The 21,642-nt window shown below is 51.5% G+C and overlaps 1 protein-coding gene across 1 annotated transcript; it reads right to left on the bottom strand.

Annotated features, from left to right (window-relative positions):
* Nucleotides 1–203: 203 nt before the first annotated feature.
* LHX2 (LIM homeobox 2) lies at nucleotides 204–20,608 on the bottom strand. The gene is made up of 5 exons (XM_077133372.1): nucleotides 20,489–20,608; nucleotides 18,756–18,958; nucleotides 17,461–17,864; nucleotides 11,654–11,859; nucleotides 204–1,210 (listed from the first exon to the last, which is right to left on the bottom strand). Exons 1-5 carry the CDS (start codon nucleotides 20,606–20,608, stop codon nucleotides 923–925), a joined length of 1,221 nt encoding a protein of 406 aa, XP_076989487.1. The 3' UTR covers nucleotides 204–922.
* Nucleotides 20,609–21,642: the final 1,034 nt, after the last annotated feature.

Below are 21,642 nucleotides of genomic sequence, written 5' to 3'. Positions count from 1 at the left end.
CAGGACATGCTTATTAAATATTTAAAAGAACAAGCAAGTGAAGCAATGGTATATAGTTTATCTATCCTCCACCTGAGCACATTTCACACCCTTAGGATTATCCCTTGTCTGTCTTTGCCTCTAAACTCGGAATTCCTTGAGGGTAGAGATTCTATCTCCAGCTCCGTGCTCAGACAACCAGCCCAAAGCTTGGCCCAAAAGAGGGTCCCCATGCAGTTCTGATAAATAAGGGGACCCTGGACTTTATCTCTGGGTTTCAGTAAGGCCTTATGTTCTGTGAATTTCACACCCAACTAAATGGCAGCAGCACCAAGTAGTTTCGATAAGTGGTTTTATTACTGGTTAGATTTTACAAATTCTGATATTCGAACAGACTTCCACCTTAAAATTCTAAAACAACAAAGCGACCGTTGAAGGGGGTTTGATTTTTCCTTTTTTTTTTTTCCTTTTTTTTTCTTTTTAGGACTATTCAAAGTAACAAACTTTTTTAACTTTTTTTTTTCTTTTTTTGCTCTGGTCATAAATATACAGAGAGAAAAAGAGGAAGAGAAAAATGAACGAGTCATCCAAAGTATGGAGATAAAACAGTATTCCTAAGGCACGTGGCAGTCTTTGAAAATACAGAAGCTCTAGCCAACTTAAATTATTTTGTTGTTTTTCCTCGCTCAGTCCACAAAACTGTACAGTGACACAAATGTTGTGTTGCAGATACATCTTCCAAGTAATACCTCAGTCCACACCGCGGCGTTTGCCCAACACGCAATTATTATTATTGTTTTTTCCTCCGTTTCCAGGCGAGATCCTAAAATGTGGTTAGTTAGTTGCTCAAAGCCTCTATTTTAAAATACACTTGGAATTCAACTAAAGATAATTTCTTTTTTAAAGAAATTGTGGGGCAGGGGAGGGGCGGGCCGCGAGTCCGTTAGAAAAGGTTGGTAAGAGTCGTTTGTGAGGGGCTGTGGGGCTCGTGGCCCTCCAGGTTGCCAGGCACAGAAGTTAAGACGGACGTCACAGTCGGCAGGGCGGGGCTAGTCAAGTCTGTGAGGGTGGTGGGCGTGCTCGAGGGGCTGAGCGAGGCGTTGGAGAGCTCCGACGCGGGGCCCGACGGCGTCCCGGACTGCAGCGCCGCGTCCGTCGACTTGTCCACGCCTGTGTTTTCCTGCCGTAAGAGGTTGCGCCTGAACTTGGCCCGGGCGTTCTGAAACCAGACCTGCAGCGGGGCGAGAGGGAAGGGCTTGGGTAGAGGAGAGCAGGCAGGAACCCGAGGGTCTGGGCGGACGGGGGCGGGGAGGAGGGGGCAGCCCCGCGCTCCCAGACGGCTGAAGTCGGTGGCTGCCGTGAGATGCTAATCGGTGTTCTGCTGGCGTTGGGGGGCGGGGCGGGGTGGGGGCCCCCGCGGGGAGGGGGTCGGGTTGACAATAGTTTGTTCTTACTAAGATAAAATACATTTTCCCTAATTGGCAGTTGCAGGGTTTCTCCTGTTAGGAGGTTCGAGAGCTGAGCGGAGCTCTCCAGTATGGTATCCACATGTGGCTACTGAGCATTTGACATGTGGCTAGCCGGAATGTAGCTTCTCTGTAGGTGAAAATACACACCAGATCTGAAGACTTAGTATGAAAAGAAAAGAGCGTAGAATGTCTCCATAATAATCTGTGTATATTTTGCATATATTAGGTTAAATAAAATATAATAACATTTACTGATTTCTTTTTATTTTAATGTGGCTCCTAGAAAATTTAGTACTACATATGTGGGACCATTTGAGAGACCTTTTCTTTTTCTTTGGCAGTTGCCTTTAAGCTGGGAATGGATCCCACAGGTTCTTGGTAAAATTTTGCAAAGTGTTTTGCGTTCAGTAAGTCTGGAAAATACTAGAACGATGTGAACAGCACACAGGAATTAGTCAATAAACAGTTACAAAAAAGGAAGGGGAAAAAAGACACCAATCCTACTTCCCACCACCACCACCAGTGTGTATTCTGGGCCGCTGAGTTTCAGGTCTCAGGGTGGAGATGGGCAGAGTCAGAACAGCTTCCCTGTTAAATTAAGGCCAAAGAGGTGGTAACATGTGCCTGCCCTGACCCCAGGAGGAAGCCTGGCATCCCCTTACATAGACTCTTTCTCCCAATCTGCCACGGCCAAGTATCCACTTATGAGGGAGGTGGGATGTAGGCAGAGTTAGAACTGAATTTGGTGCTAAAATAATACCATAGAAAGAGAGTATATATTTACTTTCATTTTTCCCTGGACACACACATCCACACACATACCTTCACATACTCATAAAGACACACACAGAAACTCATCTACACAACACTCGCCTTCCTCCCCGCCCCCCAACACCACCGGCCTCCCCCCCACACAGTTATGTCCAGCAGCACCCCACCGCACCCAGACGTCCCCACCACAGTACTTCGGCATATGCAAGACCTGGGTTTCCCACTGGGGGTGGGGTGGGAGTTGGAGTAGGGGGAGGTCGTATCTCCCAAAGGGAAAAAAAAAGCCTCAAAAGAGGCAGGGCCCCTTCACTTCCCTTTGCGTGAGGATAACACCCGCCAGAAGCCTCCCCATAAAACAAAGGGCCTGGGGAATTTTAGGGATCCTGGGGTGTCCAGTTGTGCATTTCCAGATGTGTGTGCATCTGCCTGTCATCCCAGTGTCTCCTGGCCCCATCCTCCCCCCTTGAGACCACCCCGGCTGCAGGGGTCTGGGCCTCAAACCAGCCTTTTGGGTTGACTAAAACAATTTGGGCTCAATTAAAATCACAGCCACGAGAATCTTAGAGTAAGGAGAAGCGGACTCTGAAGTCGAAAAACAAAAGCCCTCTTCCCAGCACACTGGAGCTTCCCAGGAAGAAAGGGCATTTTTGCTGGCTCTCTGTTTAAACGAAGCTTATCACCTCTTCTGCAGGCTTACGATTAAGTACAGCACTTCCAAGACCATTGCCAACATGCTTTTCTGGCTGGGGGGTTAAAGGTGGTCCTTCCCTGCCTTGCCCACAAAAATCTGCTGGGGTGAGACTATGTTCGCCTGGCCCAGGGAATGGCTGCTGGAGAAAAGCCTCCAGGGCACTCAGAGAAAGGAAGTGATGCGCCCAAGGTCACACTGCAGCTTGGGGGTGAGGAGGGCTGGAACCTTGATGCCGCCCCTCTTTTGCCACTGTCCTGGGCTGCGTGCGAGCCTGGGAGGGTGTCTGGGTGTATGCCTCTCCAAGCGGTAGCTGGTGCAGGGAGCCCAGGGGTGCGTTGCTCATCAGCCCCAGGCTCTAAGACCTCACGAAAGGCTGGAACTGGTTAGCTGCTGGATGTTTGCTATTTTTCCTGCGTTGCCCCTAACAGTGGCCTTGTAAACAATGACAACATCTTCCACAACTGCCTTCTCTGCTTTACTGGATCCAGGGAGCAGGGAATCTGGTGGATAAAAATTCAACAATGCAACTAAGAGCCAGGCTTCTCTGGGGCTTTGGGATTTGTTTTGCACTCTAAGCAGGGCTTCACGAGGGTACTCTTCCCACACAGCTCAAAAGAGCATTCCCAAGAAGTACTTGAAGACAGGGATCCTGTATAAGTCATCTCCATGTCCCCAGAGCCTGGCATGGAGATATATGTTGAGTGAATAGTAGTACCAAAAGCAGCTAACATTTATGGACCTCTTACTATGTACTAGGCATCATGCCACCATCTAACATACACCATCACAGGTTACCCTGGTGATAAGCTCAGTAGGCAGATACTATTGTTAATTCCATTTTATAGATTTAAAAAACAGAGAGGCTCAGAGAGGTAGAGTCACTTGCCCAAGATCATACAGAAGTCTAGTGGAATTCAGAATCCAGGACTGTCTGCCATTAAAAGTCCATACGCTCTTTGTTGGTAGCACAACTTGTATGGTCAGTTTATTTGAACACCCTAATTACATGGAATCTTGATTACAGAGTGAGATCTTATTGGTTTATACTGGTCAGTGTGATGCCCTAATACATATTGAGTAATCTGGGCAGAGAATAAAATATTTGCAAAGTCCCTTTGAGGGACTTAGAGAAAGGGGGAAATATTAAACTTCCCCACCTGGGGAATTCTTGCTATTCTCACAAGCAGTGCGGACAACCAATTTAAGAAGCTGAGCCCTCCATCCTAGGGCTTGCCCCTATGAAACTTATTCCTGCAAAGAAGCAAAGCCTCCTCATAACTATGCCTGAGTCACCCCCCCAGAGAACCTCTTTGATTGCTCAGATGTGGCCTCTCTCTCTAAGCCAACTCGGCAGGTGAACTCACTGCCCTCCCTCCTATGTGGGGCATGACTCCCAGGGATGAGCTGCAACCTGTATCATGAGTTTCAAAAAGCCTTCTTGACCAAAAGGGGAAAAGATAAATGAGACAAAATAAAATTTCAGAGTCTGAGAGATTTCAGAGTCTGAGAGATTTCAGAGTCAAAAGGCTATTCTGGAGTTTAATCTTATGTATTATATAGATACCCCTTTTTAGTTTATGGTGCTTTGGAGTAGCTAAAAGGAAGTACCTGAAACTGTTGAACTATATTCCAGTAGCCTTGATTCTTGAAGACAATTGTATATCTTTATAGCTTTTACAATGTGACCACATGATTGTGAAAATTTTGTTTTCACAAATATGAAAAAATGGTTGATGCTCCCTTTATCCAGGCTATGGACAGATATGTAAAAAAGGACAAAAAAATAATTTGGGGGGGGAATAATGGGTGAAAAAATGTGTAGACTGCAATACTAGTGCAATGAAGAGGGAGGAGTAAGGGATATGGGATGTATGTTTTTTTTTTCTTTTTTCTCTTTATCTCTTTTTCTGGAAATATCATTTTCTAAAAATGATCATGGTGATGAATACACAACTATGTGATGACAATGTGACTCACTGATTATATACTTTGGATAGACTGTACAGTGTGTGAAGATATCTCAATAAAAATATTTAAAATAATTTTTTTAAAGTCCATATGCTCTCACCTACCATGTTCCTGAGTGAGTTAGCCAGTGAATGAATGAATGAGTGAGTGAATACGTGAATAAACAGAGAAGCAATTATGGTGCATAGAAAGAGTGCTGGGATGTGAATTCTAATCCTGGTTCAGCCACTGACTAGCCAAGTGACCTTACCACTGAGCCCGGCCTCAGTTTCACCACTGTACAATGAGGGGGTTGGACTAAACCACACTATCTTTGTGGCCTCCTGGGATTCTGACGGGCTAGGATTCTATGACAAATACAGCAAGGAAGGAGTTGATCTGCTTTCCCCACCCGTCTTCCTAAAATTTCTTCATCTTCCCTTGAGTCCTGCTCCTACCCACAGCAGGTCTGTTGTTGCCAGAGGTGTGTGTTTGGGACACTGAGGGCCAAGCTCAGGTATGGAATCACTAGGGTATGACTAACACCAGACCAGAAGTGCCTCAGTCTGGCACATACAGGAACCCAATAAGTGCTGGATGGAAGAGGAAGCATAAGGCCATACTGCTACTTGCCTTCTCCTCCTGCACTGGCTGGCCCTTGGTCAGCTGTGTTTTCCTTCACAAACCCCCTTCCCAAGAATTCCTTTAACAAGATGATAAGAGGGCTAGTGGGAAGCCCATTTTGCCCCAGCAAGTCTCCTTCTGGGACTCTGAGGAAACCAGCCAAAAGACAAAAGCGTCATGCCCAAAGGTGCCCATCATGGCATTTTTTATAACATCAAACTTATGGCTGCATCCAAAGAATGCATCCAGGTGGGACAAGATGGAAGTCATGACACAGCCATTCCATGACATGTCTTGTGATGAATGTTATATGAGTAAAGAAGATAAAAAAATGTATGTCCTCTGGTATTGTAACTTCATAAATAAGATAATTACGACAAATATTACTCATTCACTAGGTGCCAGGCATGGACTGAGCAATGTTTTAAGCATTTTACACGTATTAATTTAGTCCTCATAATAACCCTACGCTAGTGCCTACTGATAGTGCTGACACTTAACAGGTGAGGAGACTGAGGCACAGAGCCCAGTGAGTGAGGAGGAGCTGAGATGTGAACCCAGCAGGCTGGGTCCCTGCCCTTAACCACTGCTTAACCTCTAAACCACACACCTAATGTATCAGGGTTCCTGTGGTCTTACATGGGTTTTTTTTTTTTCTATTTTTCCAACTTGTCATAGAAGTTCTGTTATTTTTAAACATTTTTTTAAAGTTTTCTTTAGAGAGCCAAAAACAATAAGCACTGGATCAGAAATCAGGAACCCTTGATTCCAGCCCCAGGATTACAAATACTTTGCTGCAGAGCTTTGGATGAATCACTCTACCTCTCTCAGTCCCTGTTTCCTCTCCTCTACAATGAGAGATTTGGGCTAAACCATCTACTAAACTCCATTCAGCTTAGACTATCAGTGACTGGGTTAGAAAGTCACCACCACTGCCCTGCGCAAATGAAAGGGAGGGCAATGCTCACTATACCCATTTTACAAGTAGGGAAACTGAGGCACAAAGAAATGAAGTGACTAGCCCATGTTTAAACTTCACCTCCTTACCTCACCTTCACTAGGTCAGGTCCCTGGGTCACATGCTCTCATTACATCCCTGTATTCTTTTTCCCTAGCACTTTTTCCTTTTTATTTTTTCAAGGGTTGCATGAAAATAAGAGTTCTATTGTTAATAAATTTGAGAAATGTTAAAGTTGGGTCTCTTCACATTTTCTTAATGCCTGTATTAATGCTTATGTGTTCTGATTTCTAAGAGAAAGACATGGTCAATCTTAAACATTTCCCAAATTTATTTGGCCTATAATTGTTTTAAAAATATTTTTGTTCTGAGATATTACAGATATACAAAAAATAGAGATTACTCATATCACCATTTTAATGATTTATACAACACCTGGCACACATCTGTCTTCCCCCCAGGTTGTATGCTTCAGAAGGGCCTTATTCACTGTCTTGCTCACAGTTGAATCCTCAGTGCCTCATGCCCACCTAGCACATGGCAGGAGGTCAATATATTTGTTGAATAAATGAATGAACGGAAGAAAGCTGGAGTTCTCACTTCCTAAGTTCTCACTTAGGCCAATGATGACTGACTAGTCAACTGAAGGATGATTTTAGATTGTTGGTGGTTACAATGTATTTTCTTTTAAAGTCATACCCGGAACCCCTAAGGAAATCTTTACTCACCCAAATCAATCCTCCAATCCCTAAGCCCAAGGCATCTTAATATTCTAACTTCCTGGCCCTTCTGAGGAAAAGAAAGAGGCAATTCAGAGAAATATCTATAGGCTGAAGAATGGTCCCCATATATTTTCAAGGCTTAGTGTCTTAATGGACCTCTGTCCAAGAGGCCATTCTCCCAAGCACTCTGCCTACTCATAGAGAGTGAGTATCGTGGTTGTTATGCTGCTGATGATGACAAATGTGAGTAATTTTTATGTGCTAAGTGCTTTGCAACAGGGTCCCTGCTTTCCTACCAAGACATGGCAGCTATGATCAACTCCTTCCTTTCTCCTTTCTGTCCCATCTGTACTGCTGCATTCTGCAGCTAGATTCAAGGGGAAAAAAAAAATACCACGACCCCTACACTGTACTAACTGGACACAGCTTAGGAAACCAGACAAATCTGGGCTTGACTCTTGGCTCCATCTATTATTAGTTGTGAGGCCCAGAGCAAATGTCCTAGCTCTCTGAATGTCGGTTTCCCCCTCTGCAAAATGGGGATAATTAAAATTTTTAAATGTATGCAGAACAGCTTGGTAGACTGAAACCTGCCATGTCAACGTGTATATTATTAATATGTATTGAGTTCCTAAAAACAGACTTTATAAATTATACTTTATAACCATCTCATTTACTCCTTACAACCCTCCAGTGAGATAATCATCATCCCCATTTTACAGTCGATACCATCGAAAGGTTAAATTACTTGCCCACGGTCACTCCGAGTCTGGATATCACATTAGCTGACTCCAAATCTCAGTAGGAATGCTGCATCCCAGGCCTACCATGTTGGTGGTGCTCCTGCATCATGGATCAATAATAGCCTAAAAACTCCCAGATACACACATACCCTGCATCATTCCTTTCTAGGAACACAGCATCAATCTCAGTCCTGCTCCTGACCTGCAGACTGGGCCACAAGTTTTGGGAAAGAACCTGCAAAGCCTTGGTCTCATTGAGCTGGTGTAGACTAAATGCAGAGGAACTCTTTAACTTTACCAGAAGGAACCATGCTAGATCCTTGTCATTGTCTCAGTCCTCAAGAATCCTCAAGGTAGAAACTATTCTTATCCCCACTTCACAGATAAGGAATCAGACTCAGAGAGGAGAAATTAAAAGTACCATAATCACACAGCTGGTAAATTACAGGATTCTAATCAGCCTGTTTACCTTCCAAAGCCACACTACCAGTTGCCTCATCTAAAACTGCTCCTACCCAATCTTTCCCAGCTGACCCACACTGCCAGTGCCAGGCTGCTGTAACCTGAAGCAAATCATTTCATCTTACTAGGTCTTAACCTCCTCGTCTGTAAAATGGGCAGGTAGGTGATTGGCTGGAAAGATAATTCTTGATAAACTGCTGCATAATTATGAGCAGTCGTACTGTTAGGGAATATCAAGGATTTGGACAGGAGATTTGGTGATCTGGAAGGAAGAAAGAATAATGGTCTAGAATGCCTTAGGCATGTGCCTCCCCCCATCCCCACCCCAACATTCAGGCTTTAAATGACACTCACACTCAGAGACAGTCAGTGCTGGGTTGATTTAGAGAAAGAGCAATGTCCCATGATCAAACAAGCCTGGGTTTGGATCCAGCTCTGCTACTTACTAGCAAAAAGTGACTCTGGGCAAGCGAGAATCATTTCTGCCTCAATGTTCTTGTCTATACAGTGGGATGAGAGGATGATATTGCCTGACAGTGGGGTCTCAATGAACAAATCTCATAGGCCTATCAAAAGCCTGACACATCATAGGCACTCAAACATTTGTTGAATAGCAGACACACGTCACTGCCTTATTTCCCTCAACTAGCCCCCTGCCCTTGGCTTTTCTGAGTCCCCCTGGTGGAGGAGGCAGGTATGTGTGTGCAGCCCTGGCTAAGGAAGAACTTTGGAGGAGGAGGGAACAGGGAAAGCATTTACCCAAGTCTTTCAGGGGAACCTTCCCTCACACATGGTGTGGTGGGTCCCTCCTCTGAGCTCCCACAGTAACCCACACCCTTATGGGGAAACTGGCTGCATATGACTCTGTCTCAATGCCTAATAATTTAATTTCTTCGGGGTCTGAACTGTGATTTATTCATCTTGGTACACCCAGCTTCACTCCAGAACCCAGTGTTAATAAGCGCTCAGACAAAAGAATGAGAGATGGCTGTGCTAAATACCTGATTTGCTCCTAAATCAGGCGAACAAGTCGCCTGCCTTACCAAGGCCAGCAGAGATTTATTCTCACTTCAAATTCAAACTCAACTAGTGGGCACTTACTTTTTATTTCATTTAATTTGAATAAATGGGAAAAGTATGTGTGCCAATGGTATCCATTCTACAGATGAGAAAGCTATGGCCGAGAGAAACTAAGTTGCCCAAGACACACAGCTTCTGAGTAAAGGAGTCGAATGGAATCTAGATCTGTCTGACCCAAGTCCCTGCTCAGGCCCTCACTGCTCACGGCCTCCACCCACCTTCCTGCCCCGCTCCACAATAAAGGGCGTCTGAAGAGGGGGAGGGGCGGAATATACTACTAACCAGAGCAAATGCGAGCAACCGCAAGGTCCCCAAGACTGGGTCAACGTGAGAGTAGCAGGGACTCTGGGTTCCCAGTCAAACTGCCAGGCCGAGCAAGGGAGGGGTCGCTGAAGAGGCTCCCAGACCCAACCCCAAGAATGTAAAATCCGAGGGCAGCGGACGGGAGGCCCCGACACTCGAGTGGGCGCAGCACTGTCGGTTTCTCCCTCACCGCACTCCGGCCCCCACCCGCCAGCCAAGGTCAGCGTCACCCCAGGCCGGGAGGGGAAACAGACCCAAGAGGGAGGGGAGGGGCCGGCGGGGGGGGTGGGGGTGGGGGCACTAGACTCAGTGGGCGGGCCCAGAGAGGCGCATCAACGCCCCATTGGCCGGCTCTCGCCTCCCTCGGCTACGTCACTGAGCGCGCGAGATTGAGCAAGGCGCGGGCAGCCGAGGCCAAGTCAGCTTGGCGGCGGGGACTTCGGGCTGCATACCCAGCGCCCGCGTTACGGGACCCTGCCGCCACCACCGTCACCCCACAGAATGCTTGGTTTTTGTTTGTTATTGTTGTTTTCTGACAGACTCGCAGGGAAACTTTTCTTGGGCGGCTGAGCATCCCTCTGTGTCCATCACGGTCACCCTCACCACATCCGGCCCCCCGCCCTCAATCCCCTTCCAACCCGGGGCTGGCGGGTGCGTCACATTGACTTAGACCAAAATCCCAGCACCTGCTCTCCTGTAGTGAGGCTACTTCACCCTTCGATTTTCTAGACTAAAATGTGCATCGCTATCCCTACAATCGCTCCTTCTGTGTAATATATTGTTTGAATTCACTATAAAGAGGAGGTATTCTCCGACCTTAGCCTTGTACTGATGGGGAAACTGAGGTCATACAAATCAATTCAATTAACTCCAGCCAATATTATTAGCTATCATTCACTGAGCAGTTAAACGTCAGGCACTGTGTGGATACTTTCTATTATCTCAGTGGCTTCTCTAATAGTGCCATGGGATACACACTTTCTTGTATCCATTTCACAGATGAGGAAACTGAGTCTCAGAGGAGTTAAGTGACTTTCCCAGGGCCACGAAACGATTAAGAGGAGCTGAAGATTCGGGAAGTGATAATTCCCGACTCTGTCACGAATTTGGGTCATGTAGGAATTGGGGATACCAGATTGGAATTCTTAACAACTCTGAGGTCATGGATAGAAGCTTTGGAAATGTGGTGAAATTCAGATCCCCTCTCCATCAAGGTATATAAATGCAATTCTGTTCAGTTTCAGAAGTGAAACTATGAGCTTCCCCCACTGCCTTGTGGACAGACTCGGGAGTGCCCAGCTTGCCCATCCCGAGGGACTCACCCATGGAGGGACAGTGGAAGGAGAGCTTGCTTCCAGAAGCAAGCGGAAAAAAGAAAGAAGAAAAATCTAGAAAGACAAAAAGAAAAAAAAAGGGTAGAAAGGAGTGAGACAAAGGCAGAGATAGAGAGAAACCCGAGGAAACAAATGAGGAAGGAGAAGTGGAAAAGAGCAAATCGCTAACAGAGATTGCCTTGGAAGGGCATTCTGGGAGGAGGAGAGTCTTTGGATTTGCCTGAAACATTTGGACCTTTTACAATGTGATCATATTTGAGTGCCACTTGAGTAATAAATAGTAATTAAGAATCATTTGCAAGAAAGAGAGGAGACTAAGTATAGAGACAAAGAGGACATAGGGAAAGAGACAAAGAAACACTGAGACCAAAATTGAGAGGAAGGCATGAAGTTAAAGAAATATTGAAAGACATAAAGAGATAGACTGAAGAGTTGAAGAGAAATAGAAAATGAGAAAGATAAAGAGAAAAAACAGACACAGGGTGGAAGGTTCTACCAAGGCCCGCTGGTGTGGTGTCCCTCCCCAGGTCTTGGCGGCTGCAGATACTCCCATCCCCGGCCCCGGCTGACCTGGAGAACCCGCTTGGTGAGGCCAGTTTTCTGCGCAAGCTGCTTCAAGTCCTTGGCATCGGGGTTGTGGTTAATGGCAAAATAAGACTTCATGGTCCGTAGCTGGTGGTGCTTGAAGGAGGTTCGCATGCGCTTGGTCTTCTGGCTGCTGGGGTACGGCTGGTCGCGGTCCAGGTGCTCCGCGTCATTCTCGTTGCAGCTCAGTGCTGGGGAGGGGATGCAGAGTTGGCAAGTGAAAGTCCTGTGACCCTCCCCCACAACCACACACACACACACACACACACACACACAAGGTCCCCGGTTCTCATCAGCCCCATCCGCCGCCAAATGTTTCTACCCTCGGTGTCATGCTGTGTGGGCAGCACCACGCTGGGATGGGGGTATTATCTGGAAATTTTAGAAAGGGAGACTGAGGCTCAGAAAGAAGAAGCAACCTGCCCAGAGTCACTCAGCTAGGAAATGTAGGATCCAAGTTTCAACCCCCCGAAATGTGAAAAACCAAGAACCATTCTGAGCTAACATGTTACAATAATAATGATGATAGCACTAATACTAATGGCTACAACTTGTTGAGGGTTTACTCTACTCCAGATGATATGCTAAGGAGCTTTACATGAATATTTTCATTGATTTCTCAAAATAACCCGACGAGCCACGCATTATTTTTCCCTTTTTACAGAGGTTGAAATTGAAACTGAGGCTAAGAAAGGGAAGTCATGTGACTGCAGACACAGCAATGCAGGGACACCAGGGTTCGCACTCTTCCCATTTCCCCCTGCACTCTCTAAAGAGTCTCTGGTCTCCCCCCACCACAGTATCTAGGACAAGCACCTGGAAGGTACTGATCCTGACAGGGAGATTCTTTCATTTCCTCTCATCTGTTTCCTCATCCCAAAGTACTAAATTCTCCCTGGATACTGAGCTGAGGGTCAGGAATTGCATTTTATAGTTTAATCCTCACCACTGCCTTGTTGTTTCCAAGTTTTGTAAATGGGGCAAATGAGTGTTAGGGAGGTTAGGTGATCTGCCAGAAGTCTTGCAGAGAGTGCCAGAGTTCTAAACTGGAAAGGGAAGGAAGTTGGAGGAAGAAATTAATATGCATTATATCTACTGTATGCCTTTGGCATTACATACATTATTGCACCTAAACAACAGCTCCAAGAGCTCGCCACTACTGTTCTCACCATTTTAGAGACAAGGAAACTGAAGTCAGGGAAATGAAGCCACTTACACATGGCCACACTGCTGATAATGGCTGAGCCTAGAGTAATACTGAAGTCCTCACCTGTTTCCTTCCACTATACCACTAAGGGGGGTGGGGATGAAGAGGGTGGGGATGAAGGCACGACTGTTTAGGGAGACTGTCCCCATCCAGAAGGGCCTGGTTGCCAATGCCTGGAAGGCACAGGGGATGCAGGGGTAGAAACCTCAGGTCTCTGGAAGCTACTCCCCACCTGGTGGCTCTTTACGACACTGCAAAGACTCCCCCCTCCTCTGCACACAAGGTACTGCTTTGGTGAAAGCCTCCCAGGAGTTTCAAACTCAGTCCCCTGAAGGGGGACCTGGGAAGATATCCCATTTCCCATCACACCCCATCACAGGGTTCTCAGAGTTAGCAAATAAAACAACAAGTAATTTTTTAGTATAAGTGTGTCCAATGAAATATTTGGGACATACTTATATTAAAAAATTACTGTGGTTGATCTAAAATTCAAAGCATTTTATCTGGCAACCCTACCTCTGAATACTCCTGCTCTGCTGATGACCTATCCCTTCCCCTGTTCAGGTGAGTAGAGGCCCCTTGCAGAGACGATTTGTAGAACTCCAGTCTTGTCCCTGACCTTGGGAGTGCCCATTAGGGGCTAGCCCCCTAAGGACCCCTTCCCATACTCATCCAGGCACTCAAGTCCTCCACCTGGGTTGCACTCCTACTGAGAGTGCCCAGGGTGGGGAATGAGGGTGGAGATTCAGCAACTTAAAGGGGATCAGAGGATGACTGAATCGGACCCTCAGAAACTGCCCTGCACCTGAGGGGAACGACCCTCTTCTTGCCTCCAGGCCCCAGCTCCACAGTGGGGAGGTGGCAGGCCTCCCTACGGAGATCTCTGGGCCCATTCTCCTCCCAGCCCCCACCCCGGGTCTTGCTGCTGTTAATGAGCTCCTTGGGGACCCTGGCGCCCTGTGTGCCCAAGGGATGTGCCCCTGAGTGCGGCCTAGACGGGGGAGGGGGGGAGACGTGCAAAAGAAAGGGCAGAAAAAGAAGAAAGAAGAGAGACAGAGGTAGGAAAGGAAAAGAATGGAGAGAGAGAGAAAAAAAGAGAAGAGGGGTAGGAAGAGAAGAGGGGTAGGAAGGGAAGATGGGCAGAATCAGGATGAAGAGAGGGGATACAGAGGAAGATAAAGCAATAGAGGTGGGAGCACAGGAAAGAGACCGCTACAAAAACAGGAAAAAAATGAGAAACAAAGGCTCACAGAAAAGTGAAGCTAGGAAATAGGGGGAATATGTTATGGAGAGACCGCGTGAGGATACAGAATCCCAGGTCTGAAGGAGACCGGATCCCTACGGGGGAGGCCTTTTCTGAAGCCGTTACAGGCAGAGATATAGAAAGAAAGGGAGAGGAGGGATGAGGAAGGGACGGAAGGCGCCTGCCCAAGGGAGCAAGGCCGAGGTCCGTCCCGTTGGTCAGGGCTCCAGGCTGCACTGGGGGAGGAGAGGGCGGGCGGCAGGAGAGACGGCCCCTGGGCCCAGGTTTGACTGGTACCCCAGACCCCCTCACTCCTGCTCCCAATGCCCTGGGCCGGGTCGAGATTCCCCAGGATCGGATCCGGAGAGGGGCGAGGGGCGAGGGGAGGGGGAGGACCCGGCTTTCTCTCTCCTTTTTTTTTTTTCCTCTCAATTAGGCCGATTCAATGGAGCTAAAGAGCTCGTAAAATCATGAATAATTTACTCGTGATCTGTTATTAACCCATCGGGTTTCGAGCGCTTGTCGCTGGGACTGAACTGTAATCAAATCTGACTTCGCCTCATTTTACTAAAGACGAGATTGTAGGTTCAATTGTCTAAATAACGGATTGGAATCAAATCAGTAATTACGCCGCCAGGCACACACACATAAAAAGCTGGGGCTGGGGGAGGCCCCGGCGTCCGGCGGGTCCGCGCGGGACTCCCGCAGCCGCGACGCGCAAACCCAGGCACAAACTGTGTAGCCCGGGCCCAGGACCGGCTCCCGCCGCGTTCTCCGAGCCCCTGGCCCGAGGGCAGCCGGTTAGGGACCGGGGTCGGGGGAGGTTCCAATTCCGCCTCCGGGCCGGGGCGGCGCGCTCGGACCAGTCGGGCAGCGGGAGGAGGGACGCGGCGGCCCCCGCCCCGGAAGGACTTTCCGACCCTGCGGCCCAGGGCCCTGGCCGCCCTCCCCTCAAGCAGGGGGCTGGGCGCGCCGGCGACGCCCCCTCCCCACTCTGCCCAGAGCTCACCGCACTTTAATGAGGTGCCCCTGCTCCCCTTTCGGACTGTCCCCCAGACCGACGGCTCTGCGAAGAGTCAGTATCTCTGGGTTCTTGCGTTTGGGACACTCTCACAGTCAAGCTCATGTACTCACAGTAAGAAACACACACACACAAATGTCCACAGAACCTTTGCCTGTGTACACACCCGTCCTTCAGTCGCACTCTCTGTACTTCTCCTTTCAGTTCAGGTCGCCCCACGGTCACACTTCGGCCATTTCTCTCCTGCCCGTGCTGGGGGCGGGAAGGGGTGGGAGTGACGGAAGCCAGACCTGCGGAGGCCTGTCTGGGCCAGGCGCCGCCAGGGAGGTACCCCTTCTTCCCAACCTAGTCCCGGGAGCCCCCGATTAAGCGAGCGGTACAGTCTCCGCGGGCGCGATGTACGCGGTTTCTTCAAGTACAGGGAGCCCCGGCCAAGGCCCGAGACGCGCGCTGGGGAGAATCTGATACCGGAACGGAGAAACAGGCAGGCACACACAGAGACAGAGACACAGAGAAAGGGGGCTGGAGAGATAGATTTGAAAGGAGAAAAAAAAAGAAAGAAAAAGAGAAAGGAGCCAAAGAGAACATGAGTAGGTGGAATGACTGGGGGTGGCTTATAGAAGTGCCGGATCCAAAGAAAGCCGCCAGCCACATCTCCCCGCTCGGGGCAGCGCGGCCTCGCTTAGGGAAGACGGAGGAAGAACAGCAAAAACACATAAATACATCTCCGTAACTTCATTTCGGAACCCGGCTCGGAATATGCGTCCCCAGGAAAATATAATCCCGCTCCCCCCACCACCATGCCCTGGGGCTGCGACCACTGGCTGCTTCCCGCTGAAGGCCGACCCCACTTGTTAAATAGACGCGGCTTTGTTGGGGGGGGGGGTCCAACCTGGACTCGGTTCAGTCTTCATTTTCGGGGTACTGGTAGGTGAGGGATGGAAATTCTGAAAAGCGGCATCTCTGGTAGAACCTTCAACAAATCCTAAATCCGTCCGCCCGCCGCAGACCCGCCTTTGGGCCACTTCACCACTGACCAAACTGGGGGCTGCATTTTCCTCCAAGCTCCACACACAGACACACACACGACCCACGATCCTCCAACAAGCAACTTCGATGGAGCGAACAGGGGACACCCTCAAGCCCTCCATTTCCCTCCCGGCGGGCTCAGACTCTTTAAGATCAAAACACCCTGTCTTCTTCCTTACCAGCGTCCTCTCCCCCACAGTACCGGTTTTTTGTTTTTGTTTTTATTTTTTGTTTTCCCAGTCGTGCATTTGACTGAAGGGAAAAGGAGGAAGAAAACAAAACCTCATGGATCTGATACTTTTGCAAACGAAAGAAAGAAAATAATTGCAAATAAACGCTCTCTGCCTCGGAAGCCTGAGCAGTCGTAAACCTTTCCGGGCCGTCCAGACTTCGGGCAGATGTTGACGGTTCAAATTGCCAGGGCTCAGAACTTCGGCAGCTGTCCTGAGCAGGGAGGGGTGCGGGAAGTGGCAGAGTCTCGGCGGGAATGGCCGGGGTTCTGAGACGCCGGAAATGCGAACCGAGCTCCTTCTTCCCGGGTATCCCACCGCCCCCGCGCGAGAGAGGCCCGCTCCAGTCTCACTCTCCCACGCTGGGTGCCGAGGGTCGCGGCCCTCACCTCGGTGCCCGGCACACGCCGGCAACTCGGGGAAAGGAGACCAGCAAAACCGAGACCTGGCCGAGCAGGAGGATCTGGCTGGGCACAAAGATCCACAACCCTTGCTCATGAAAAGCGCCGGGACCCCAGCTCCCAGAGCCTGCCACCCTCGGGGTGCTTCACCCGGCCAGGCGACACGCCAGACGGAGCAGGGAGCCTCCTTTCTCCCTACTACCAGTCCTTTCTCCTAGGACCCTAGACACCCTATCTCGCTTCTCTGTCGCCCCATCTCCCCACCCTCAGCCGCGCCAACGCAGAGCCTGTTTGGTGCCGGCGGCGCCTAGTTTTCTCTATCCCTGCACTTTCCACCCAGTCAAGCGGTTGGGTGGAGGGAAAGTTGGGGCCAAATCAAAAGGATCCTCAAAAAAAAAAGTTTCTCAGCGAGGAGATCCTGCATCCGGGACAGCAGGGCACTAATGCCCCCTCTCCTCTCCTTCCAGCCGAGGGCTCACAGACAAGAGCCCAGGGGGTTAATGTCCCTTCCGCCCGGCCATCCAGGGCTTAGGGCCCGAGGAAGCTGAGGGCTAGAGTACCCATTATATGTCCAGCACACGGAGTGAATCTCCGGCTCCTGGCAGTCAACGGCGCGCACTTCCCCGCAACCCGACCGCTGCCGGGTGCCCCTTGCACTCACCAGCGTTGTAGGCCGCTAGATCCGCCCCAGGGCCCGGGCTCTTGCGCTTCCTCGGCCGCCCCTTCTGCACGGTGCCCACGCCATTGTAGTAGGGAAGACCCAGTGGGTTGGCCCCCGCTGCGCCCAGCCCCGCGCTCTTGGCCGCGGCGGCGGCTGCTGCTGCCGCCGCCACGTCGGCGTGGTTAAAATGAGCGGGATACTCGCCCTGCAGCAGCGCCTCGAAGTGCAAACGGCAGTAGACCAGGCTGTCCTTCATACCGAAGTGGTCGCCGGTGGTCAGCATTTTGTTACATGTGGTGCAAGTGAAGCAGTTGAGGTGATAAACCAAGTCCCGGGCGCGCATCACCATCTCCGAGGCCGAGATGCCCAGATGGCAGCGGGCGCAGCGCTGCACAGAGAACCGCCTGTAGGGACCATTGAGGAAGGGGCTGTGGGGAGGCACGGTCTGCCCCACCCCCCATATCCCTCCTCCTGAGACCGCCGCTGCCCGCCAGAAGCAGTCCTAAAGATGGGCAACCCAGCCTTAACTTGGAGGATGGAGGAAGTAAGAACTAGATTTTTGACCCAAACCTGGGTCTGATACTGGCCTGAAATACAGCTCTTCGTAACCCATTTTCATGCTTCCAAAGTTTTTCCTTCACCCAAAGCCTGAGCAAGTTTTATGAAAGCCCATGTTTGGGGCCAAAGTCCTCCACTTACCCCTTCCTCACTCTTTACCCTGCCCTCCACACCAGCGGCTGGGAATCCTACAGACCTTTGTAACTTGGGAAAAACAGAGATAAACAGAGCAAGAGAGCAAGAGAGAGAATATAAACAGACCCTAACCCTAAACCCAAGGAAGGACAAGCAAGGAGCTTGAACCCTGTTCGTGATTCTGGTCCTTTAATCCTGGCCATTTTTCACTCCCATCTCGCCAAAAGACCCAAAAATGCACCATCTCCCCCAGCTCTCCCTCCAACTTTGTTCCAACCAGCCCAGGCAGCCTGGGTTTTGGGGGGTGCCTATTTCTGGTATCTCTGGTTGACTCAAGAAACTTCAAATGGAGATGAGTGCAAGGACCCCAGCCCAAGCTTATTTATGGCCTAAAGTCAAAGAGGAGGACAGCTTCCGTCTTTCTCTGGGTCCCTACATTTTACAGACCTTCCCAAGAGCGCCCCAAGTTACCTCTTAATAAAGCTATCAATTCTGGCTTGGGGAACAGGGTCCTCCTGGGGGAACAGAGGGAAAGGAGAGGGGCAAGACTGTGCCTGAGCTGGGGGATCCTGAGGGGCAGTGGGGCCCGGGATGGGGGCTACCTGTAGTAGTCTTCCTTGCAGTAGATGCTGCCGTCTTTGCTGAAACAGGTGAGTTCTGACTCCAGGTTGAGCTTGCACTCGCAGCACTTTAGGCAGCGCATGTGCCACTGTTTGTCCACTGCCAGCAGGTAGTAGCGGTCCGAAATCTTGCCCCCACAGCCAGCACACAGTGCAGCACGGTCACTACTGATGGACGGCATGGTCTGCGGAGGGAGGGAGATGAAGATGGCAGTGCCTGCGTCAGCCTGTGGCTCCTTTGGTGCTAGAAAATGGGCATACGGCAACTCCCTCCATGGCTCAAGCTAGCCCTAAATGCCAAGGGGACTGCTGGCCAGGCATAGCATAGCCCCACCCCCAAAGGCTCATATCCAGGCAGCTCAGAACCCCGGACTGCCCAGCACAGACCAAGCCCGCCACAGGCCCAGGCCAGGCTCCCAGGCCTAGATGGTTCTATGGCCTTACTTCTCCCCTTACATACCCCACCCCCACCCCACCCTTTCCCCAGAAAGGCTCAAGCTGTGTTCAGGAACTGGAGCAGTGGTGGCCACTCCAATCATGCCCATCAGGAGTTCTCTCAAACACTTTAGAAAGGAGTACCTGGTGTGCTCCCCCCGAAAAGCAGTAGAGTGATCATTAAAAGTCACCCCCGGAACAGATCCTTCTCCAGAGACCCAGATGAAGTCCCTGGCCCCCCAGCCCCAGAGATCTTTGGATCCTTGAGTCAGGTTTAGGCCAGGGCAGGTTGCTACAAAAACTGGCCCCTCTGCCATCTCTACCACACCAGCCAGGGCCCACTTGGGTCCTGAGCACAGGCTGAGGGGCTGGGAGATGGTGAGTGGGGTGCAGAGGTACCCTCAAAGCCTCCAGGGCAGGATAGGCCCAACCCGATTATTCCCCTAAAGAGACTGATAGTCTGAGTGGGATTTAACCAGGGAAGAAGGACTCAGAAGCAGAGGTGACTGGGGCTGCCATTCTTGCTCTAGGCGCAGAGAAGCTTCACCCGTTCTCCTAGCCCCCCTCTGGAAGGTCATTTCTGGGCCCAGTTTGGGCAGTGTCTGCTCGTCTGGCCTCAGGATATCTCAGGCAAGGAACTGGCTATTTGGGGCTGGGCAGGCAGAGCCAGGTAAGGAGATCGGAAGGAACTCTTTATGCATGAGCCAGGACTGGGAGACTGAGCTCTGAGCCCTGGCTGGCCAAGTCGGGCAGGCCAGAAGACCCGGAGGCCCGGGACGCGATCAACGAAAAGCGCTGGCCCGCAGGATTTCTGCCGCTAAAACCGCGCTAGGGTGGGTGCCCATATTGCCTGGAGGCGGGGAGCGGCCCAAGCCAGCCGAAGCCTCCGTGCCCCCGGCTATTTCGCCCTTTCCCAGCTCCACTGGCGGCGCCGCCTGCGCCTGAGCCGAGTGTTTGAGAAGGACGCGGGGCCGGAGCGCCAGGAGAAGTGAGAATGGAGCCGCCCGGGGCCATGCGTTGGACTTCACTCCCACTTCGGGAGAAACGCTCTCCTCCACCCTCCGTTTCTGAGATTTCGGTTTCAACCCCGTTTTCCTTCTCTGCCCCAAAAGCCGGGCTCCCCCTGAGCCGGGAGCTGCAGGCCCTGCCTCCTGCCTGCGGATCCCAGTGTCCAGTCCCGTGCGGCACGAAGGACACTCCCCAAAGTTCGGGGAGCGGAGATGCAGACCCGCCCGGCCCAAGCTCCGATCTAAGCCGGGATCCCGCAGCCTCGCGCCTACCGTCTCCGTGTCGCCGCGGTCGATGGCGGAGCTGATGGCGGGAGCCTCGCTCTTAGCCCTGCGGTCCATCTCGTCGATGACCCCGTGCACCTCGGGGCCCGACAGACTGTGGAACAGCATCGCGGCGGAACCGGCGGGGCCGGGGGCGCGGCTCCTCCGCGGGAGGGCTTGCCCACTACCTCAGCTGCCTGGCGCTCCGGGCGCTAACGGGTCCGGTGCATCGCCACCGCAGCCCCGGCCCCGCCCGAGCTCGGCTGCGCCCTCAGGCCGGGCTCCGGGCCCCGGGCGCCCGTGGGCCAGGACGCCTCCCGCTGAGGCGCGGGGGCAGCTACATCGCGGGGCGCCTGGGCGGCGGCGCCAAAGCCCGGGTCACAAGGGCACCGGGCGGGGGGCGGGAAGCGGGGGCAGAGGTCGGCGCCCGCCGCGGGCGCTTTCACGCCGCGGGCATTGCCCACCCGGCCTCGGCGCCCGGGGCGCAAAGCAGGGGCGCAAACTCTGCCGGAGGCGGCGACGGCTGAGGTCGGGATTCAAGCCGGAGAGGCTAGATGCCCGCGGCGGTCCAGCTACCTAGACCCCTCCCCTCCCCGGGGTGTACTCCCAGCCCTAGGCGACCCGCTTGGACGCTGAGTCGGCGACTGGTGTAGGGATTTCTCCGAAGCCAGCGAGCCGAGCCGAGCCACCCGGAGAATTGAAGAGGAGGAGGAGGAAGAGGAGGAGGAGGAGGTGGAGGAGGTGGAGGAGAAGGAGGAGGAGGAGGAGAGGGAGGAGAAAAAGGAGGAGGAGCAGAGTGGGAGGAGGAGCCGCGGGCCGCGGGCCCAGCCGTGCGCAATGCTCTCCAAGAGCGCGCCGAGCCCAGCCCCAGCTCTGTAGTCCGCGCCAGCGCAAGCCTCCGCGCCTTTTCTACAGCCGCGCCTGACATCACGTCCTGCCGCGGCGCCATTGGCCGCTCGGCGCCCCGGGCCCTGGCAGCGCGTGCTCGGGGAAGGCGGGAGACCCGGGAGGGAGGGGAGAGGTAAGAGGAGGAGAAGGGAGAAGAGATGATGGGAGCTGGTGGGCGAGGCTCGAGGGAGGGGGCAAGAGGAAGGGAGGAGGGAGAGCGCGGGATTTGGAGTTTGTAAGCTACGAACACTTTCCTGAGATTTCTTAGAGATGGA

Source organism: Tamandua tetradactyla, chromosome 2 (assembly GCF_023851605.1).
Source record: "Tamandua tetradactyla isolate mTamTet1 chromosome 2, mTamTet1.pri, whole genome shotgun sequence".
Taxonomy (NCBI): domain Eukaryota; kingdom Metazoa; phylum Chordata; class Mammalia; order Pilosa; family Myrmecophagidae; genus Tamandua; species Tamandua tetradactyla.
Note: the sequence above shows the minus strand (reverse complement) of the source record. Positions and strands in the feature narration are given on the sequence as shown.